Source organism: Tachypleus tridentatus, chromosome 6, assembly GCF_004210375.1.
Source record: "Tachypleus tridentatus isolate NWPU-2018 chromosome 6, ASM421037v1, whole genome shotgun sequence".
Lineage (NCBI taxonomy): Eukaryota > Metazoa > Arthropoda > Merostomata > Xiphosura > Limulidae > Tachypleus > Tachypleus tridentatus.
The window spans coordinates 61950802-61971172 of NC_134830.1; the positions used below are offsets into that span (position 1 = coordinate 61950802).

General features: G+C 34.3%; 1 protein-coding gene across 1 annotated transcript in view; it reads right to left on the reverse strand.

Moving 5' to 3' along the window:
• Positions 1 to 20371, reverse strand: part of LOC143252663 (rap guanine nucleotide exchange factor 4-like) — a 244860-nt gene that overhangs the window by 157616 nt on the left and 66873 nt on the right. The window contains exons 2-4 of the mRNA XM_076505155.1: positions 18701 to 18831; positions 12213 to 12355; positions 11027 to 11115 (exon numbers count right to left, since the gene is read on the reverse strand). Coding sequence (XP_076361270.1) covers positions 11027 to 11115; positions 12213 to 12355; positions 18701 to 18735 — 267 coding nt within the window. The 5' untranslated portion in view covers positions 18736 to 18831. The remainder of the gene's footprint in view (positions 1 to 11026; positions 11116 to 12212; positions 12356 to 18700; positions 18832 to 20371) is intronic.

Sequence of the window (20371 nt, forward strand, 5' to 3'; positions counted from 1 at the left end):
TAGAAATTACATAGAGTGTCACATCTGAAAACGGTTAACTGAAGAACAGAAGAAACAAGATTGGTTTGATGTAGTTCCACAAATTTGTCCATCTTGTCTTGAAAATGAATGAATAGTTTAAAAGTCTATTCTTTCAAGGTAGTTCTGAACAATTTCTCGATTGAAAATGAAAAATCTAACTATATTCGTTAATTAAAAACCAAATACCCTGCTGATATGAAGACCCTAATTCTCAGATACAAACGCAAAAGTTCATTATGGACATTTTGTGTTTAATGGCATGCTTTTCATACAGCTTATTTCTTTGCAAAATGCCAATTTTACTGATCCACTGAAGAAAGAACTCATGTAATACCTCAGAATTATCAATGTGCCAAGCTTGTTAAGAACTGGTCCATTTGTTTGCTTATCTAAGATTTACAGTTCTATCCTCTCTTATATCCATATAAGAATCTGTAAAGGACTATTATGCTGTATTTGATTTGACAAGTAGTTTCGTCATAACATTCCTAAGGTTAATGGATACCAAACAATTCCGATTTTCATCATTAGATATAAAGACCTGGGTTATGTGTACTTTTTCAATGACAATATTCCATTTCTGCTTATTTGTCTCCCAAATAATCTTCATTAGCTCTCATATAAAATTTTTCTATGTTGACAGTGACTAAATCTGTCACCAGTTCAAACACTGGGCCTCTGCCTTTTCTCAAACGGCGAGGGACAAAAACATTTCTTTGGGTCTACACTGAGTTCAGATTTTTTCTTACTTCTAACTGCAAAATTGCTTGTTAAAGTAACAATTTCTTAATAGATCGTAACTCTGAAAGTACAATTTGGGTTTGTCTGCTAAATAATTTTAAAAGTTACAACCTTTCTAAAGACATTTTCCAATCTGGCCACTAATTTCTTCCAACAATTATACTGGATGTGCACCTTAACAAACTAAGTACCTAAGCAAATATTAATTCCACCAGATATTCTTGTAATGTTCTTTTCACATTTAAATGGTCTAAAATTCAGCTTTCAGAATGTTCTTTGTTATTTTGCAAGATTCGATTTTTCTATTCATATCATTTGTAATAATTTGTAATAAGTACTTTTTAGATATTTTAGAAAACGTGATGTTGGCTCCTCCTAAGAATCTCTTTATTAAAGTTCTGTTGTTGTTTCCCTGTAAATAATCATTTTTAACAGTAGAAACTAAATTAGCCATTTGTTTCAGGATGACTTCTTATCTTGAACTCTGATTAAGAATATTTTAAAAGGTCTTCAGTTATAAACAATCATACAAGATTATCCTGGTTTGCTTCATATAAACTTGCAGTAACATTACCTACTGACCGTAGTGGATACAACTCCCAGATCGACAAATGATTTTAGCCTCATATTTCAATCTTTGAAATAGAAAATATTAAACTTCGTTAAAAGTAGCCCTTGCAACCTACGATGTAATTTTTTGTGTGTGCTGTAGTTTCATCTAATTATTAAAGAATGAAACATAGGGAGGAAGTATAGTAATATTAACAGCCTTTGGGATTTAGGGTGCTTAATAACATATTCAAATAACTTTCATATGGGTAAAACATTATGATCATCTAGACAAACTAAATTCCAACCATAAAAAATAATCTGATAAATTACATGTAAATGTGTACTTAATACATACGAAGGTATTCACAAAACACTTTTAAAGTGATGGAACGAAAATCGTCATAAATAAATATACTAGAGCTAGTGTTAACTATGTGTATTTTAATGTAGACTTCAAAGTATGCAAGTCGTTGTTTTTCTGTTTAACTTCAGTCTCTTATGACGTATGTAGTCTTTACGATGAAATGTATAATAGTACTGATTTTCCTGTCACGAGATTGACTTGTGAGATGTCAGAATATGCAGAGAGCAATGGTAGTAATGGTAATTTAAATATAGAAAGAAACAGATATTTAAAGTACAAATATTTTTATATTATAAAATTTGAATACTACTTTAATGTAAGGAAGATGACGTCGAAGCTGCCAAGTGTATCAGCACATTAGTAGAACTGGTGTTTGCCATGAGAGACAGACTGGCAGATATAAATGAAAATTCTTACAATAATTTTATGTTACGCGCAGGTGAGTATCCTATTTGTAATGCATTATATATACATATATGTAAAACTAATAACTTGAGTTTGTTTTAGTTTTTTCTCTAAAAATCAATATTGCTCACTGATTCAAGAGTTGGCAGTTGTGGTTTCCTGGTAACAGAGATGTATTTCTTGTTCAAGAGACATTTTTTCTCCATAATGTAATTTTAACGGAAAGTTTGATGTTTTTATTTTAGACCGATATATAGCTACTGTTAAGAATCACGTAGGTCATGTTTAGAATGTTTTAACAGGTGTATAGCTATTGTTAAGAATTACGTAGATCATGTTGAGAATGTTTCAACAGGCGTATATATATTGTTAAGAATCACGTGGATCATGTTGAGGATGTTTTTAACAGGCGTGTAGCTATGGTTAAGAATCACGTAGATCATGTTGAGAATGTTTCAACAGGGGTATATATATTGTTAAGAATCACGTAGATCATGTTGAGGATGTTTCAACAGGCGTATATATATTGTTAAGAATCACGTAGATCATGTTGAGGATGTTTTTAACAGGTGTGTAGATATTGTTAAGAATCACGTAGATCATGTTGAGGATGTTTCAACAGGCGTATATATATTGTTAAGAATCACGTAGATCATGTTGAGAATGTTTCAACAGGCGTATATATATTGTTAAGAATCACATAGATCATGTTGAGAATGTTTCAACAGGCGTATATATATTGTTAAGAATCACGTAGATCATGTTGAGGATGTTTTTAACAGGCGTGTAGCTATGGTTAAGAATCACGTAGGTCATGTTGAGAATGTTTTAACAGGTGTATAGCTATTGTTAAGAATCACGTAGATCATGTTGAGAATGTTTCAACAGGCGTATATATATTGTTAAGAATCCTCTTTTTTCAGAAACATACATTTTTTTTAAAAGGGAGCTAGATTCTGTTTAGAATATTTTAACCCACATGTATATCTAATTCAGAATTTTAAAAAACTAAACGTCTTGCTGAGATACACATAAATTCTTTGAAGAATTATTTTTCAAAAGCGTACATTTCTTGTGAAAAATGTTTTTAAGAGATATGTAAATCTTGTAAAAAGATGTGCGTCTCTGAGTCACTGATGATACATTTATATTTGAAACGCATGTTGTTTACAGTTAGAGACCCGTATTTTTAATAATTACAATATTTTGTTACGACACATTCCTATTTTTATTTTAGATGTGCAGTGTTTCTTAAAATATTCTCTTTTTTTCCTAGGCCCAGCATGGCCATGTGGGTTAAGACGTTCGACTCATAATCCGAGGGTCGCGGATTCGAACCCCCGTCGCGCCAGATATGCTCGCCCTTTCAGCCGTGGGGACGTTACAATGTTATAGTCAATCCCACTATTCGTTGGTAAAAGAGTAGCCCAACAGTTGGCGGTGAGTGGTGATGACTAGCTGCCTTCTCTCTAGTCTTACATTGCTAAATTAGGAACGGCTAGCACAGATAGCCCTCGTGTAGCTTTGCGCGAAATTTAAAAATAAACAATCTTTTTTTCTAAATTGTTTTTGGTTTTGTTTGTTGTTTTTTGCCAAGAAGTAACTTATATTTAGATTACATCAAATGTTAATTACATATTTAATTATCAGTCACATAAAAAATCAAAATAAAATGTGTATTGTATTACATGGCTGAGAAGTATTAAAGATTATAAAGTACATATTAGAGAGTTATGTTATACCAGTGATAAAAGATATCCACATATACAACACATAAACTAAAACATTACGATTGAATACCTCGAGCGAATCCAAAAATACCACTAAGAATAAACGTCACATCTAAGAAAAAAAATATATGCAAATAATATTGACTTCAAATTAATATAGAAAGAAACACGTTCTTGCATGAAACTTTCAAATTTCAAATTGTATTGTATCTAAAAATGAAATTCTTAGAATATCATTTTATGTGTTTCACAGACGATACTGTTATATTAAATAAAAACTGAGTTACCCATATTTTGTCAGGATTATGAATTTGCAAAAATGTGAAGGTGGATGTTATAATAACATGTTAAATAACACAAAAATCTTAACTTTCACACATTTTATTTGAAATAACATATTACTACAATGATCATTGGCCTGGCATGGCCAAGCGCGTAAGGTGTGCGACTCGTAATTCCGAGGGTCGCGGGTTCGCGCCCGCGTCGCGCCAAACATGCTCGCCCTCCCAGCCGTGGGTGCGTTATAATGTGACGGTCAATCCCACTATTCGTTGGTAAAAGAGTAGCCCAAGAGTTGGCGGTGGGTGGTGATGACTAGCTGCCTTCTCTCTAGTGTTACACTGCTAAATTAGAGACGGCTAGCACAGATAGCCCTCGAGTAGCTTTGCTCGAAATTCAAAAACAAACAAATCGTCCAAAGTGGCTCATGTGATTTATTAACTGGTAATCACTTGCTGCAGAAATGTCTTACGGGCTAAAGTTCAAAATTCAAGGATCAAAGTCAGAAGTGAGTATATCTAAACGAACGGCTCTTCATATCAGCTTTTTTGTGCCTATTGAAACAGAAACTTCAGCTGGGTTTGTTTGTTTTGCTGTTGTTGTTCTAAGGACGTGGTGCCATCTGTGAATTTAGTTAGTACTAACTTACATCAAAACTAATAAATGTTCAGTAACAAGAATAATGAGAATAGAGGAGTTGTAATCTTCATCAGTAACATGCTCCTTGTTCCAATCTACCATCTCAAAAAGTTTCATTGAGACTGACCTTGCAATCTAGAAGTAGTTAGATAACGGACAAACAGACAGACACACAGATTTTTGCGACTTATATATGTATGTGTATAGATAATTAAACAGCTTAACACTAAAATTAACTGAGCCATTTCTTGCGCCATACATATTACTATTACGTTGATATCTAGTTGGAATACTCTTCCCCTGGACGGAAGTTATGTAAATTGTTTGTTCTGTTTATTTGAAATTTCGTGCAATGCTACTAGAGGGCTATCTGCGCTAGCCGTCTCTATTTTAGCAGTGTAAGACTAGAGGGAGGGCAGCTAGTCATCACTACCCACAGCCAACTCTTGGGCTACTTTTTTACCAACGAATAATGGGATTCACCGTCACATTATAACGCCCCCACAGCTGAAAGGGCGAGCACGTTTGGTGCGACGGGGATTCGAACCCGCAACCCTCAGCTTACGAGTTAAACGCCTTAACCCACCTGGGCCTGTTACGTAAATTCAAGATTAATGAAAGGTTCCCTTCGGAGATGGAAAGTTGCTTCACTTATACGTAATTATATAAAAAAAACTTCTATAAGAACAGCAAAATACAAAATGTGAAACCACAAATTTACATGTATCTCCCTAAGAATCCAATGAACCTCCACACACCAAATTTGGTGAAGATCCATCAACATGTAGTGGTAAAAAATGTAAAACGTCCATAACAAATACAAAACACAAAATTGAAAATGTCTATGTATCTTCTCATGGGCCCAGTGATCCTCTGTACTAAATTTGATGAATGTCCACCTTTACCTGCAGGAGGTGAAGTAGTGGTAAAAAACGCCCAAAAACTATATAATGCAAAATGCACAACTGAACGTTTGTACGTACCTCCTTCATGGACATATTGAACCTCAAACGTAATTATAGAGAAGACCCACACACATCCTGAAAATTAGGTACATGAACATACAACATAGTTACATAGATGAATATTATATAGGTAAGAAGTCTTACAGTTTGGAACTAATTTAGAGAACATTCATTTTCATTTACACAGGTATCAACGTAGAACCAGTTGTAGCTGGAGTAATTGGAGCAAGTAAACCACAATATGATGTTTGGGGCAACACCGTCAATGTGGTATGTATAGTACTGGATCACACTCAAGTATTGATTCCAGATATAAATTAGTTAACGTACAGTTGCCGCTTGGAAACCTTCCTTTCTGTGTGTTTGTGTGCAGTTGTTTTTAGCTTTTATTAAAACTTCTGTTTGAAATAAATGTTTTTATCACTATTTTTACTTTACATTTTAACACAAGTTTCTTTCTCATTCTATAAACAACGTGCTTTGAATAATTCTCGTAGACTTATGTTAACGTTTCTTTTTCTAGCACAGTATTCTTAATAGTGATTTCGTTTAAAGTTGTTAATAAAATGCGTAACTTGTCTGTAATAGTTATTTCAATTGGTTTTGATATTCGTTGAAAACAAGTACGAGTGTATGGTGTTTTATTTGGTAATAGAAAGCTTTAACTAGATTACTTTATTTGTTTTATTTATCGTTGTATTCTACATTAATGTGTAACATGAATATTTTGTTTGAAACAGGCTAGAAATAAACTTTGTTAAGTGATTAATTTTAAGAGACACCATTCTCGTCTTCACATTTTCGTGTTAATTGATCCAAGGTCTGTTCGTATCTACTTCATGAATTCGCTAAACTTATGGAGATAAAAGTTATATTTAAAAAAAACGTAATATCGAATGAGGAAAAAAAACGTCCTCTCATAATTCACAAAGATCTCCAGAACAATCAGGACCGCCTGATGGTGGAGAACAGAAGCAGGAAGACCTTTCATCAGTACATGCCCGGAAGACATGTCTCTTGACAGTGAAAACATTCCTCCTAAAACAAGTAATTAAAAACAAATCATGAACAGAAACATCTGTATCAAGAGTATTCATAGTGTACATCAGATTCTTCCTCACAACAGGATTGGGAATTTTTTCTGCAGCCTCACTATATATCTTCTTCTTCGGAACCAATAACTCCAACCATTGTAGATCATCATTTAATCAATGTAAAGGCAGTACAAAATTCCTTTATTTTCTATGCTGGTTGCACTAGAAGTGCAGTGTTTTCTACTTATCGAATTGAAATATTTTCCTATTACATTTTCCACTTATATATGAAAATTATGCCTGTTTTTTTCAAGTGGACGACAAGAAAGGCTTAGCTTTGGAATCGCCAGTTCAACAAGAACAAGATAAAGTAAACATCACAAGAGCTATAACAAAAATAAATTTATCGCCTCGAGACTCGTTCTACGTTAATGTTTCAGTGACAATAAATTTTTCAACAAAAGAATAATTCGTCTTTAACAACTGAAGTAAAGTTTGATGAAATTAGCAAAATCGATTCAACATGCAATAATCACATGAAACAATTACAAACATCTTTCTAGGAACATTGGGAAACCTTTCAAAATAACAGAAAAGTCGAATAAAGAACTGTTTGAAAAACAGTGAATCAAATAAACAAAGACATTATAAAAAAACCGGAAGTAAAAATGTGTTTTGTGTTATCATTTACCAGAATATACTGGAAATATCCTGGAACAAGATCAGTTTTAAGATGATTGGCTAACTAAACACTGGCGGAAATCAAAAACATATCACCTCTCTGTCTCTGTCAGGAACAACCAATGAATACAACATAAATGAGACGCAGTTTTATTTATGGCTTAAAGTTATAATAAAACCAACATCTTGTAGAAAGTCACAGAGAAGAAAGAAGATTCTTTATCAAGTGGACAGAATAGCCTAGAATTTGCTCAGCAGATTTAAACACATAACCATTTCACTGACCGACTGTAATTGTTCACAAAATGAATATATGGATAGATACAATGTCGAGGTTGCCTGATATAAACTATAGAAATATTTGTTTTTGTTTTTTTGCAATAAAACCAACACTTTCAAACAGTGAATACAGCGAGGACGGCAAATGTAAGGATGATGAGTTAGTGGAGATTGATTCTGATGGAAATTGATAAATGGATAATGGTTTACCTTACAATAGTGAGTATTTAGAAAACGAATGCAGCTTCATGCATACGTGTTGTTTTCTTAATGATTTAATTTCGATTATCAAAGGTAATAGTGGTGACCGTTTTCTTTGTTCAGAAACAACAGTTTTGTGGAGACTATTCATTAACTGGATATATTTCATTAATATAGTATAGGTTTTGGCTTTACAAAAACATAAAACTATTGAAATCTTTCTAGCACAAAACTGACGTTAAGGTTTCGTAACAGTTAAGGTTTTCTTATGCTAAGAACTTGTCTGTGAACTAGATGACTGTAGGTAGTATTTGGATTTCGGAAACTATACTTCTGACTAATATTCTCCTTCCGGTAATTTTGTGCTTTTTCGAAAATTTAACTAAATTCTAGACTAAATTCGTAGTGGATTAATAGTCACAATCTTACTTATATTTGGAAGGCACTGTATGACAGCACAATTTGTGTATCCATTTTAGGACGAGGTCAAAATATTTAATATAGTCATGTGAAAAGTTAGGACACCCTATGAAAGCCTGTGTATGTGTGTAACATTTTTTATATAGATATTTAATTTCAATTTTAATAATACTGAGATATTATAAGAATATAAATAAACAATTAAAACTGAAGAAAAGACTTTTCGAGATCTTCTGTAAATGTAATTCTACAAAAATGCATATTCTAACTGAAGAAAAAGTTAGGACAACCCCACATTTATTCCCACTTAAAATGACTCAACTTACACACAGGTGTATCACACCATGTGCACATGATTAGAAGATCGTTACTCAGCATTTTGAATGAGGCTTGCCATATTTAAACCTCAGACATTTAGTCTGGTGTGCTTCTGACTGTTGAAGTGAGAGCAAAAGAGCTGTTTGAGGCTTTCAGAAAGAAAATTGTAGCAGCTTATGAGTCTGGTAAGGGATTTAAAAAGATCCCAAAAGATTTTGAAATCAGCCATTCCACTGTTCGGAGAATAGTCAACAAGTGAAGGGCTTTCAAAACAACTGCCAACATGTCCAGGTCTGGTCGTCCAAGCAAGTTCACCCCAAGAACAGACCGCAAGATGCTAAAAGAGGTCTCTGCAAACCCTAAAATGTCATCACAGGACCTACAGCAGGCTCTGGCTACTGTTGATGTGAAAGTGCATGTCTCTACAATCAGAAAGAGACTGCACAAGTTTAACTTGCATGGTGTGCAAGGAGAAAACCTTTGCTCTCTAAGAGAAACATCAAGGCCAGACTGAAGATTGCCAGAGAGAATGTAGACAAAGACCAGGACTTTTGGAATAATGTTCTTTGGACAGATGAGTCTAAAATTGAATTATTTGGACAACAGAACAGAGGACATGTTTGGCATAAACCAAATACAGCATTCCAGGAAAAGAACCTCATACCAAATGTAAAGCATGGAGGTGGAAGTGTCATGGTTTGGGGCTGCTTTGCTGCAGCAGGACCTGGAAAGCTCACAATAATAGAATCATGAATTCTACTGTGTATCAGAGGGTGCTTGAGGAACAGGTGAGTCCATCTGTAAGAAAATTAAAGCTGAAGCGGAACTGGACCCTACAACACGATAATGACCCAAAACATACCAGAAAATCCACCAAGGACTGGCTGAAAACTAAGAAATGGAGAGTCCTGGAATGGCCGAGTGAAAACCCAGATCTTCATCCCATTGAGATGTTGTGTGGTGACTTAAAACGGGCTGTACATACAAGAAACCCCTCAAACATCTCACAGCTGAAAGAATTCTGCATTGAGGAGTGGGGCAAACTTTCTTCAGACCGATGTCAGAGACTGGTAGATGGCTACAAGAAACGTCTCACTGCAGTTATTTCAACCACAGGTGGTAACACTAGCTATTAGGGGGTAGGGTGTCCTAACTTTTTCCTCAAATAGAATATGCATTTTTGTAGAACTACATTTACAGAAGATCTTGAAAAGTCTTTTCTTCAGTTTTAATTGTTTAGTTATATTCCTATAATCTCTCAGTATTGTTAAAATTGAGATTAAATATCTATATATCCAAAAATGTTACAAAAATACACAGGCTTTCATAGGGTGCCTAAATTTTTCACATGACTGTAGGTGAAGATACTAACTGGAGATCTTTTCATTACACAGAAGGACGAAAGGTATACTGTACATTTTGCAATTGTAAAAAAAATAATTATAATAACAGTCAAGGTAATGATCGCATAAACGTAAGTACTGTCCCTCTATCATTATTCAACTGTGATAAAACTTCGATACGTAGGTTTGAATATGTTCATATATCTGTCAAAGGATTTTTTTTTCAAGAGGAGATATTAATTTTATTAGTTTTTCAGTAGATATAAAAATTAATACTTCAAAATAATTTAAGGATAATAAATAAAACTCCAAGTAACTGAAATAATAGTATAACTGAGAAGTACTGGATACAAGTGAGAGAGTAAACTTTAGCGCTAGAACTAAATCAACGTAATTTCCTGCTTTGTGATCGACAAGTCAAACGTTAAGCCATAAAGAGATCTGACCATGATCGTCTGAAGTTGTAATGTCAAGCAAGCATAAGGTTCGCGGGCTTTTTATGTTTAACATTGGGGGTCTGGTACGTTAATGTAGAATAGATTAATATCCAGTAGTTTGGTAGAATAATGCAATGGTGTGTAGTATTGTAGAGCTTAGTGTATACGCTTCAAACACGATTTTTTGTTCTTATTGCCTCGAAGCATAAGTTTACGTTTTTCTTGTTACTCGTTGCAGTTGATTGGAAATAACTTACATTATTATTATAATAACAACTGGTATTACAATACTGATTATACCTTCAGTGCTGAAAGAAACCTTTCGTTAACTATACCTGTCCAAAGTTTACATCAATTACTTGTATTGTTGATGCGAGAAAAACTCTAGTTATCCATGTTAACGCAGTTTGGTGTATTTTTTAGCATTATATACTATACGTGTAAGAACATAATTCATATAACGCGAAGATAATTCTTTTAAACAAGAAAATAATAACTTAGCATGAATAAATTAGAGATTAAGCAGTACCTTACAACGCCCATAATGGCTAACTAACTTGACATGTTGTGGTTTACCTTTCTCAAACATGAATCTATACACAGTATAGAAGACGCACCTGAGATCTGCTGGACTGTGATGTGTGGACTTCAAGGGAACCAGCCAATACAAGATACCAGTTTGAACCTTGGTCACCTTCACGGAACACTGGAAAACCATAGGAGAAATAAATCATGAGGAATATCTCATACATAACCATATTTAAAAGTGTAAAATTCAAAACAGAATGAAAACACGAGTGTTTTAGATTGCAGTATTAAAATGATAGAAAACAGTGAAATGTGAAAAAAAAACATTACACAGATTAACATAATACAACATTATACACAGTTTATCTCTAAATGTTGTACCAAGACGAGTTTTATGAACCGAGCCATACTTCAGTAAACTTCCTGGACATACCCAGCCTGGAGTAACTCTTCTGTGACAGTTCACTATCTCTCTAACAGACAGTTTTGTATATATACTATCTGATCTCATAGTTAACCAGGTCCTTTCAATGGTAAATAATTTATTTGCCCATTTATATTTGGCCTTACTATAAAATATCATAAAACAATTCATAAATGTATTCAACGTCGCCACCATATTTGACGCCAAATATTTATCTCAACCCAGTCAACAGCGATCTGTATCAGTACAAGATTTGGTAAATTTTTACATCAGTCATCAGCTTTAGGAAAAGATATGAATCTGAAACTCTACGGTCGTTTGGTGTCTCGATACATTTATCTTTCTTCATATGCATCGCTGAGATGGTTTACAGCGCCAGGTTACACGATATTAAAAGACACTTTTCATTTTAAATGTAAGCACATGACGTCCAATATGGCGGAGTAAAAAGTAAACCACGTGATTTTTTGACGTTAGTGTAAAACCTCCAAAAGTTAGTTAAGGAGGAATTAAAGGCTGTTACAGTAGACACAGTTTCCTTTTTTTAAAAATCTGCAAACGAATAAATGTGTACCTATGTAGTGCCTTTATAAGCAATTAGTAACCTTTGACCTACTTCAGCTTAAACCCATTTGAATCTCTCTTAATTAGCCTTAAAACCAAATACAAAACTTATTTTTTCTTTTAAAAAACGTACACAAACACTAAATACTGTAAAAATCACCCAAAAGTTTTACACAAAGTTTTACCAAACCCCAAAGAGTTAAATGACACAATAGTTCGTAAACGAAAAGGTTGTGTGTGTTTGAAGATACAAAAGATTGAAAAGTGTTAATTTTCTTAGTTCTTACAAGTAATTCCTTTGTCCAGATCCTCGTAGTAACCATAGTAACACAAGTAATGTAACAAAGTTGGGTGAAACTGCTGGAAGGCTTGCACGCTGCGCAGTCGAGAGTAAATAGCGTTTATGTCTTCTTCAGTTCGGTCTAGTGGCCTGAAAAGAAATATAATATTTTTTCATCTTTGGATTTAGCAACTAGAATATTTAAATAAATAACAATAATTACTTCAATTATTTTTCTACACTCTGTTGACAAATGATTACAAGTTTGACGCTTGTTTTCTATCGAAAGAATACAAACACTTCTCAATTAGATCAGCTTTGTAAAAATGTTGTACATTATTACTAACCATTTCTGACGTTAGTTTTCACCACACATAAAGAATAAGGCCAGACTATTCGATCTAGGTGAGAGCATTCGATTCGTAATATGAGAGTTACGGGTTCGAATCCCCGTCGTACCAAACATGCTCGCCCTTTCAGCGGTGGGGGTGGATGGTGATGACTAGCTGTCTTCCCTCTAATCTTACATTGTTAAATTAGAGACTGCTAGCGCAGATAGTCCTCGTGTATTGTTTGTTTTTTTAATTTTGCGCAAAGCTACACGAGGGTTATCTGCGCTAGCCGTCCCTAATTTAGGACTAGTGTAGGACTAGAGGGAAGGTAACTAGTCATCACCATCCACCGCCAACTCTTGGGCTACTCTTTTACCAAGGAATAGTGGAATTTACCTTCACTTTATAACACCCCCACCGCTGAAAGGGCGAACATGTTTGGTGCGATGGGGATTCGAATCCGTAACCTTCAGATTACGAATCGAACGCCTTAACCCACCTGGCCATGGCGGGCCAGTTTTCGTGTAGCTTTGCGCGAAAATTCAAAACAAACATTTTGATCTTGCCGAAAACTACACTTCGCTTTCCCCACAATTCTCAACTTGTAATTCAACCTCTGAGTTTAAAATTATCTTATTATACTCCAGCAACGGAAAAAAAACAGTGGTCTGAAAAAACATTGTAACATTTCACATTGATAGTCAATACTAGCAGTTAATTTTGATGCATGTAAAATGTGTTTATTGAACGAAGAATTGATACACTAACGATTATACTAAGTTACAAACAAACACAATGAAAATTCTACTGATTTAATAATAAAACTATTGATAGTTTTATAAAATCAAGAAATAATCCTGTAACCGTTCTTCTAAACTATAATCTTATCCTTTGAGTGTTCCACGGACATAGAGATTTACCATCTGACATTTCAACAAAATTACTTACTTATACTCGCCCCCCTTCGTGTAGCTTTGTGCTTAATTCAAAACAACAACAACTACTCTAACAATTACACTGAACTACAGTTAACCCTCTACCGTTTTAGTGAACTACAAGCTTTATCAACTGATAATTCTAAAGAACTATGAGGAAATGTAAGAATTCTAATAAACTAAGGGTTAATCCTTTATTAGTTCTATATAATTACGAACTTATCCCCTGAGCTACGAGTTTATCATCTAAGAGTTCTATTAGTTTACGAATTTATCATAATCTGTTCAGACCTATTGAACAATACATTAATCGTATATCAGTCTTACTTAAGAACGAACTAATATTTTAAAGATTATATTAACTTACGAACTTACAGTCATGTAAAAAAGTTAGGACACCCTATGAAAGCCTGAGAATTTTTGTACCACTTTTAGATATATAGATATTTAATCTCAATTTTAACAATATTGAGAGATTATAGGAATATAACTAAACAATTAAAACTGAAGAAAAGACTTTTCAAGATATTCTGTAAATGTAGTTCTACAAAAATGCATATTCTAACTGAGGAAAAAGTTAGGACACCCTACCCCCTAATAGCTAGTGTTACCCCCTTTGGCTGAAATACCTGCAGTGAGACGCTTCTTGCAGCCATCTACCAGTCTCTGACATCGGTCTGAAGAAAGTTTGCCCCACTCCTCAATGCAGGATTCTGTCAGCTGTGAGATGTTTGACGGTTTTCTTGCATGTACAGCCTATTCCAAGTCACCCCACAGCATCTCAATGGGATTAAGATCTGGGCTTTAACTCGGCCATTCCAGGACTCTTCATTTCTTAGTTTTCAGCCAGTCCTTGGTGGATTTACTGGTATGTTTTGGGTCATTATCGTGTTGCAGGGTCCAGTTCCGCTTCAGCTTTAATTTTCTTACAGATGGACTCACCTGTTCTTCGAGCACCCTCTGATACACAGTAAAATTCATGGTGGATTCTATTATTGTGAGCTGTCCAGGTCCTGCTACAGCAAAGCAGCCCCAAACCATGACACTTCCACCTCCATGCTTCACAGTTGGAATGAGGATCTTTTCCTGGAATGCTGTATTTGGTTTATGCCAAACATGTCCTCTGTTCTGGTGTCCATATAATTCAATTTTAGACTCATCTGTCCAAAGACATTATTCCAAAAGTCCTGGTCTTTGTCTACATTCTCTCTGACAATCTTCAGTCTGGCCTTGATGTTTCTCTTAGAGAACAAAGGTTTCCTCCTTGCACACCTCCCATGCAAGTTACACTTGTGCAGTTTCTTTCTGATTGTAGAGACATGCACTTTCAGTTCAACAGTAGTCAGAGCCTACTGTAGGTCCTGTGATGACATTTTAGGGTTTGCAGAGACCTCTTTTAGTATCTTGCGGTCTGTTCTTGGGGTGAACTTGCTTGGACGACCAGACCTGGACATGTTGGCAGTTGTTTTGAAAGCCCTCCACTTGTTGACTATTCTCCGAACAGTGGAATGGCTGATTTCAAAATCTTTTGGGATCTTTTTAAATCCGTTACCAGACTCTTAAGCTGCTACAGTTTTCTTTCTGAAAGCCTCAGACAGCTCTTTTGCTCTCACTTCAACAGTCAGAAGCACACCAGACTAAATATCTGAGGTTTAAATAGGGCAAGCCTCATTCAAAATGCTGAGTAACGATCTTCTAATCATGTGCACCTGGTGTGATACACCTGTGTGTGATTTGAGCCATTTTAACTGGGAATAAATGTGGGGGTGTCCTAACTTTTTCCTCAATTACAATATGCATTTTTGTAGAATTACATTTACAGAAGATCTTGTTTAGTTATATCCTATAATATCTCAATATTTTTAAAATTGAGATTAAATATCTATATATAAAAAAATGTTACAAAAATACACAGGCTTTCATAGGGTGTCCTAACTTTTTCACATGACTGTAGTATCTAACAATGAGGCTACCGAATAGCGAACTGGTTCGTTAAAAGTCTACTGAACTACAAACGTATCCTCTGACAGTTTTACTGTATTACAAACCGGTTTCTGTAACGTATTTACCGTTATACGTTTATTTTAGTACCTACGCTTGTTTCATTAAGTATTCTTTTTAGCATGTGACGTATATTCTTGACTGTATATTGAGCAAGTTGCGCCTGTTCTCGAAATTTGTAGAAGATTCATGAGCGTAAAAATCAACAACGTCCTGGATGTGTATGCAACATTGGTGATAAACAATATTATTGCCAAGTGAATTTTGGTGAGCGTTCTGGAGTCTCGCGTGGTTCGTATAAAAGCAACGTGCCTAGAGAAAGGAATAATATTATTGGACAGCTACAGTCAGTGTGCTATAAGCCTTGAAAGTTATAATTGTGATTAATGTCTATCAATCGGAAAAATTACAGAACTAGACCAGAAACGTTTCTAGATATGAGACGTTACAAACCGTTCAACTTCAGTAATTACTTAGAACGTTGTTATTTCTATAAGAACATTAAATGCCTTCGCCGGGAAAAGCCAGCTTGTAAGGATGTGAAGCCAAACAAGAACCAGTCAAGTCAGCGCGAGATACAGCAGTATAAACTCAGAATCAATTTGTTCGTCGTGGACTTGAATCGTCGATAAAGCATTTAGTTCTAAGTCTGATATGAGACTCAGAATTGTCTGTAAGTTTGTAAAACTGTTGTATATAAACCAGCATTTGTAATAACTATTAGTAATAACCATTGTTATAAACTGTGTTTTTGTTGTTTTTTGTATATTAAAATATATTTGTGTTAAAAAAGAAAACTGTCTGTATTAATCTTGTTGCCAAAAACATAAATTTAATACATAATAACATTTAATTGACTTCTAAATTCAAATTTTCGATTATTGGAAATAGTAATATGTAACGTATGTAACAAAATAAATCGGAGAGATATCCGAAATAAATTATGAAACACAACTTAACAAATTGAAAACTCGTTCGGGATAAATTACAATACGTAACATTCTCTAAAAATCTAATAAATTAGAAACTTATCCTGTAACAGTTTTGCTAAATTACGAACTGGTTCTCTAAACGTCTACTGAACTACGACTGTTTGTTTTTTAATTTCGCGCAAAGTTTCACGAGGGCTATCTGCGCTGGTCGTCCCTAATTTAACAGTGTAAAGCTAGAGGGAAGGCAACTAGCCATCACCACCCACCGCCAACTCTTAGGCTACGAATAGTGGGATTGAACGTCTCATTATAATGTTCCCTCGGCTGAAAGGACGAGCATATTTGGTGTGACAGATATTCGAACCCGCGACCCTCGGATTACGAGTCGAGTGCCTTAACTACTTGGCCATGCCGGGCCTGAATTACGAATGAATCGTGTAACAATTTCACTAAACTAGGAATTTATTCTTTAATCTTTCACTACATTAACTGGAAACAGAAACTTAACATACGCTATAAATATTTACCCGTAACCCTTATTATGTCAGAATATTCTTTATACTCAAATTCCAAAGAAACTTGTAAACATTATATCTGGATATTTTCCCATTCCTTCGTTATAAGGACGCTATCCAGTGCTCAGCTGTTTAACATTTCTGATTTTTACCACGAAACGTCAATATAAACCAGTATAAAGTTTATTAAACCTGGCTTCAACCATATATCACCTCGCTGCACTCTGAAATTGATCCCCCGTTGTCTCAGCAGCAAGTCCAAGGACCTCTCACTCGAAAAACCAGGTTTCGATACTTGGAGTATACATTGCAGAGATGAAACTTGGTGTAACTTTGTGCACGTAAACAAGCCTAACACGACTTGATAATTGAGATGCTCAGCTCGCAAGCTGTGTGTCGCGGGTTTGGATCTGATCATCAAACTCCTTTCAGCCTTGAAGGCTTTATAAAGTGACAATTAATCCCACAATTCGTTTAGAGTAACCCAAGAGCTGGCGATTAGTAGTGTTGTCAAGACCCTTAAACTATCAGTTCTAAATTATTAACGACTTGTTTAGACAGTAGTCTAGTAGTGAAATTTAACAAATTTCGTAATTTAATGAACTTTGTTTACATTTATCATTGGAAACCAGTAAGTTAAGACTAGTAAAACAAAGTGAACGTTCTATAACTTCAGGCAAAAGTGAGTAAATTGTTTAAAACAACTCTTAAACTAGAATAAGAAATAAGAAATTAAATTATAATGAGTAAACATCAGATAAAAATATGATGCTAATTTAAAAAATTATAGAAATATAAAAAATATATTGGACGATTGAATTCAAACACGCATAAGAAATGTCGTTTCACCTATGCATAATGGTAATCGCACTCAGATAATTACCCTTCTATTATGAGTAAAATTCGAATCAGTAGACTATTAACAAATTGTAGGCTTACGAAATAAAATTTCGATTACTCTCATTACAAATAATACAAGTTTAGCCTTCTTCTGAACGTTATTAGTTTTTCTGTCAATTGTTTTAAATATAGGTGTATTTATCTGAACGTTTGTGATCAGAAACTGTATCGTCAAAACTAACATACATAGCATGTTTATGATTCCGAGAAATAAGTAAATGTAACTTCAACACGATAAAAATATCAAATTACAAATAACTTTAATTAATAATATTGTAATGGGAAAAATAATATTAGGGTAAGTCGATGTTTTGGTTAAACGACCTTTGACGGTTAAATTAGGTGTCGAGAGGACTAATAATCGATACGTTGACTATGTGGTTATTTTCCTACGCAGGATTTGCAGCCATTTTTCTTGTCTTTTTAATTTCATAAAACAGTAGAAGAATATCTTTTAAAAATATAACGTTTACTTAAACACTTATAGTATATTAATAACACATTCCTTTTCGTTCCATATACATGATACCATAAAATTATAAATACTGTTTAAGTATCTACCTTAAGTAACTCTTGGAGATAGAACATGTAACAGAATATTTTCTTTCGAAAAGTCTAATTAACTACATTTCACTGACAGAACTCACAGATGTGTAGACAACACTTACACCTGCCAATGATCGTTCAGCATCACAACAGAAATCTAAGACTGCCAAATAGAATAATTATAAATTCATTGTATAAACAAAGATAGCCCGTTCTGGAACATTATTATCGGGTTATAGCATTACACGCAGTAGAAATGAGTATTTCGTGTAAGCTGCATAATTAAAGTGTTAAAATGTTGAAAACAGTAGTTTAAATTAAAATCTGTAAATACCTTTTATCCATTGAGCTCATCCATTCCGAGACCATTTTATTTCGAACTCACTAAACCATTCTCTCACTAGATGGAAGCATGGTCTCCTGAGTTTTCTCCCATTGTTGATTTTCACCAGTTTGTTCGTTTGTCTACACACAAGATTAAAGTTTTATGTTACTGAAATTAAGTGTATAAAAAACATCATAAGTTATATCATGTTCTCTGTTTATTCAATTAAGAAATACAAATTAGCGGAGTGTAAAAATAGCCATTTTATTTTAACTGCGGGCTTGACATTACTGTAAAAAAATTATCCAATATCATAATTAATGTTGCGATGTTCAGTATTGAAAGTCTGAAGAAGCAGAACGAATAGAACTAATGGTTGTTATAGAAATCACACTAGACTACAAATTATTTTCTTCAACATTCTGAAAGTATCTATTACGCATTTCAAGTTAAAGGTGTATGAAAATATCAGTTTATCTCCACTATAAACGTTTGTAGTCTAATGTGATTTTATTGCGAAAATTAGACCTTACGGGAATTTTATTCATTAGATTTTAGTGTTTAGTTTCGTAACTGCTTACTTCGCAATAATACCAGTGGTTCAACCCGTCGAGTTAGAGATGAATGGTATTTACCACCTGTCCATCTAATCTTTCACTACAGAAGAAAGAAAGCCTAGCGCAAATAGCCCTGATGTAGCTTTTGGCGGAATTCAACAAATATTACTTTTCCAACTTACAAATAACACAATACAACTGTGGCCGGAATCTACTGCTTCTCGTTGAGAGCTTTTGATACTGACGTACAATAAAATATTGTTAGTCATAACAAAACGAAGGCAGTGATGGGAGATATCAATAGTAAACATGAGGATTATGGACGAAATCCTCCACAAGAAATGGTGTTATTTTGCGAAACTTCCTCAGTAATACAGATTCAACACTGATAAGCTGTGATACGCCTACATATTTTTGAACTGTCACCAATACATGACAGCACATAACTTTTGAGTTATGTATTACCTGAAATAATTAAGCGAAAAGTAGTCAAACATTCAAGTCGATAATTACCATTTTTCAATGTAGTGTGTCTTCGATCTCCCTCACTTCACCGTAATGTACCAATTCACAATAAAAATTAAAATCATAAAAAAGCATACTGGTCGAAATACACAAACTTATCGGACGAACTGATACAAAATTCCGATGTTGATAGATATTATCAGCAAATAACTGGGTGTATTACTAAAGAATCAGCAACACCTGAACGCAAACAGCACACACACAACAACACATAAAAACCACATAAAAGTGTAATAGACACGATTAAAGAACAGCGTACACTATGTACACCGTGCATAGACATAACAGACCCAAACATAAAAACACAAATCAACACACTTAAAATAAAATAAAGAACGAAATTAAACAATTAACACAAGAAAATTGGGACTCCGTGATAACACGAAACCCGCTTGAAGTAAAAATGTGTTCTCAAGACAGCTGGTATGGGTATGAAAACAGTTGTAAACTGTTAACCTGAAGATAAAGTAAGAAGATCGTTGTTCTCCACTTTATTCTGATTAAAGCTTTCATACCCATACCAGCCGTTTTGAGAATACAAAACTTGGACTCGTTTGGTGCTAATCTATATGAACATAATGGCTCACGACACCTCTGG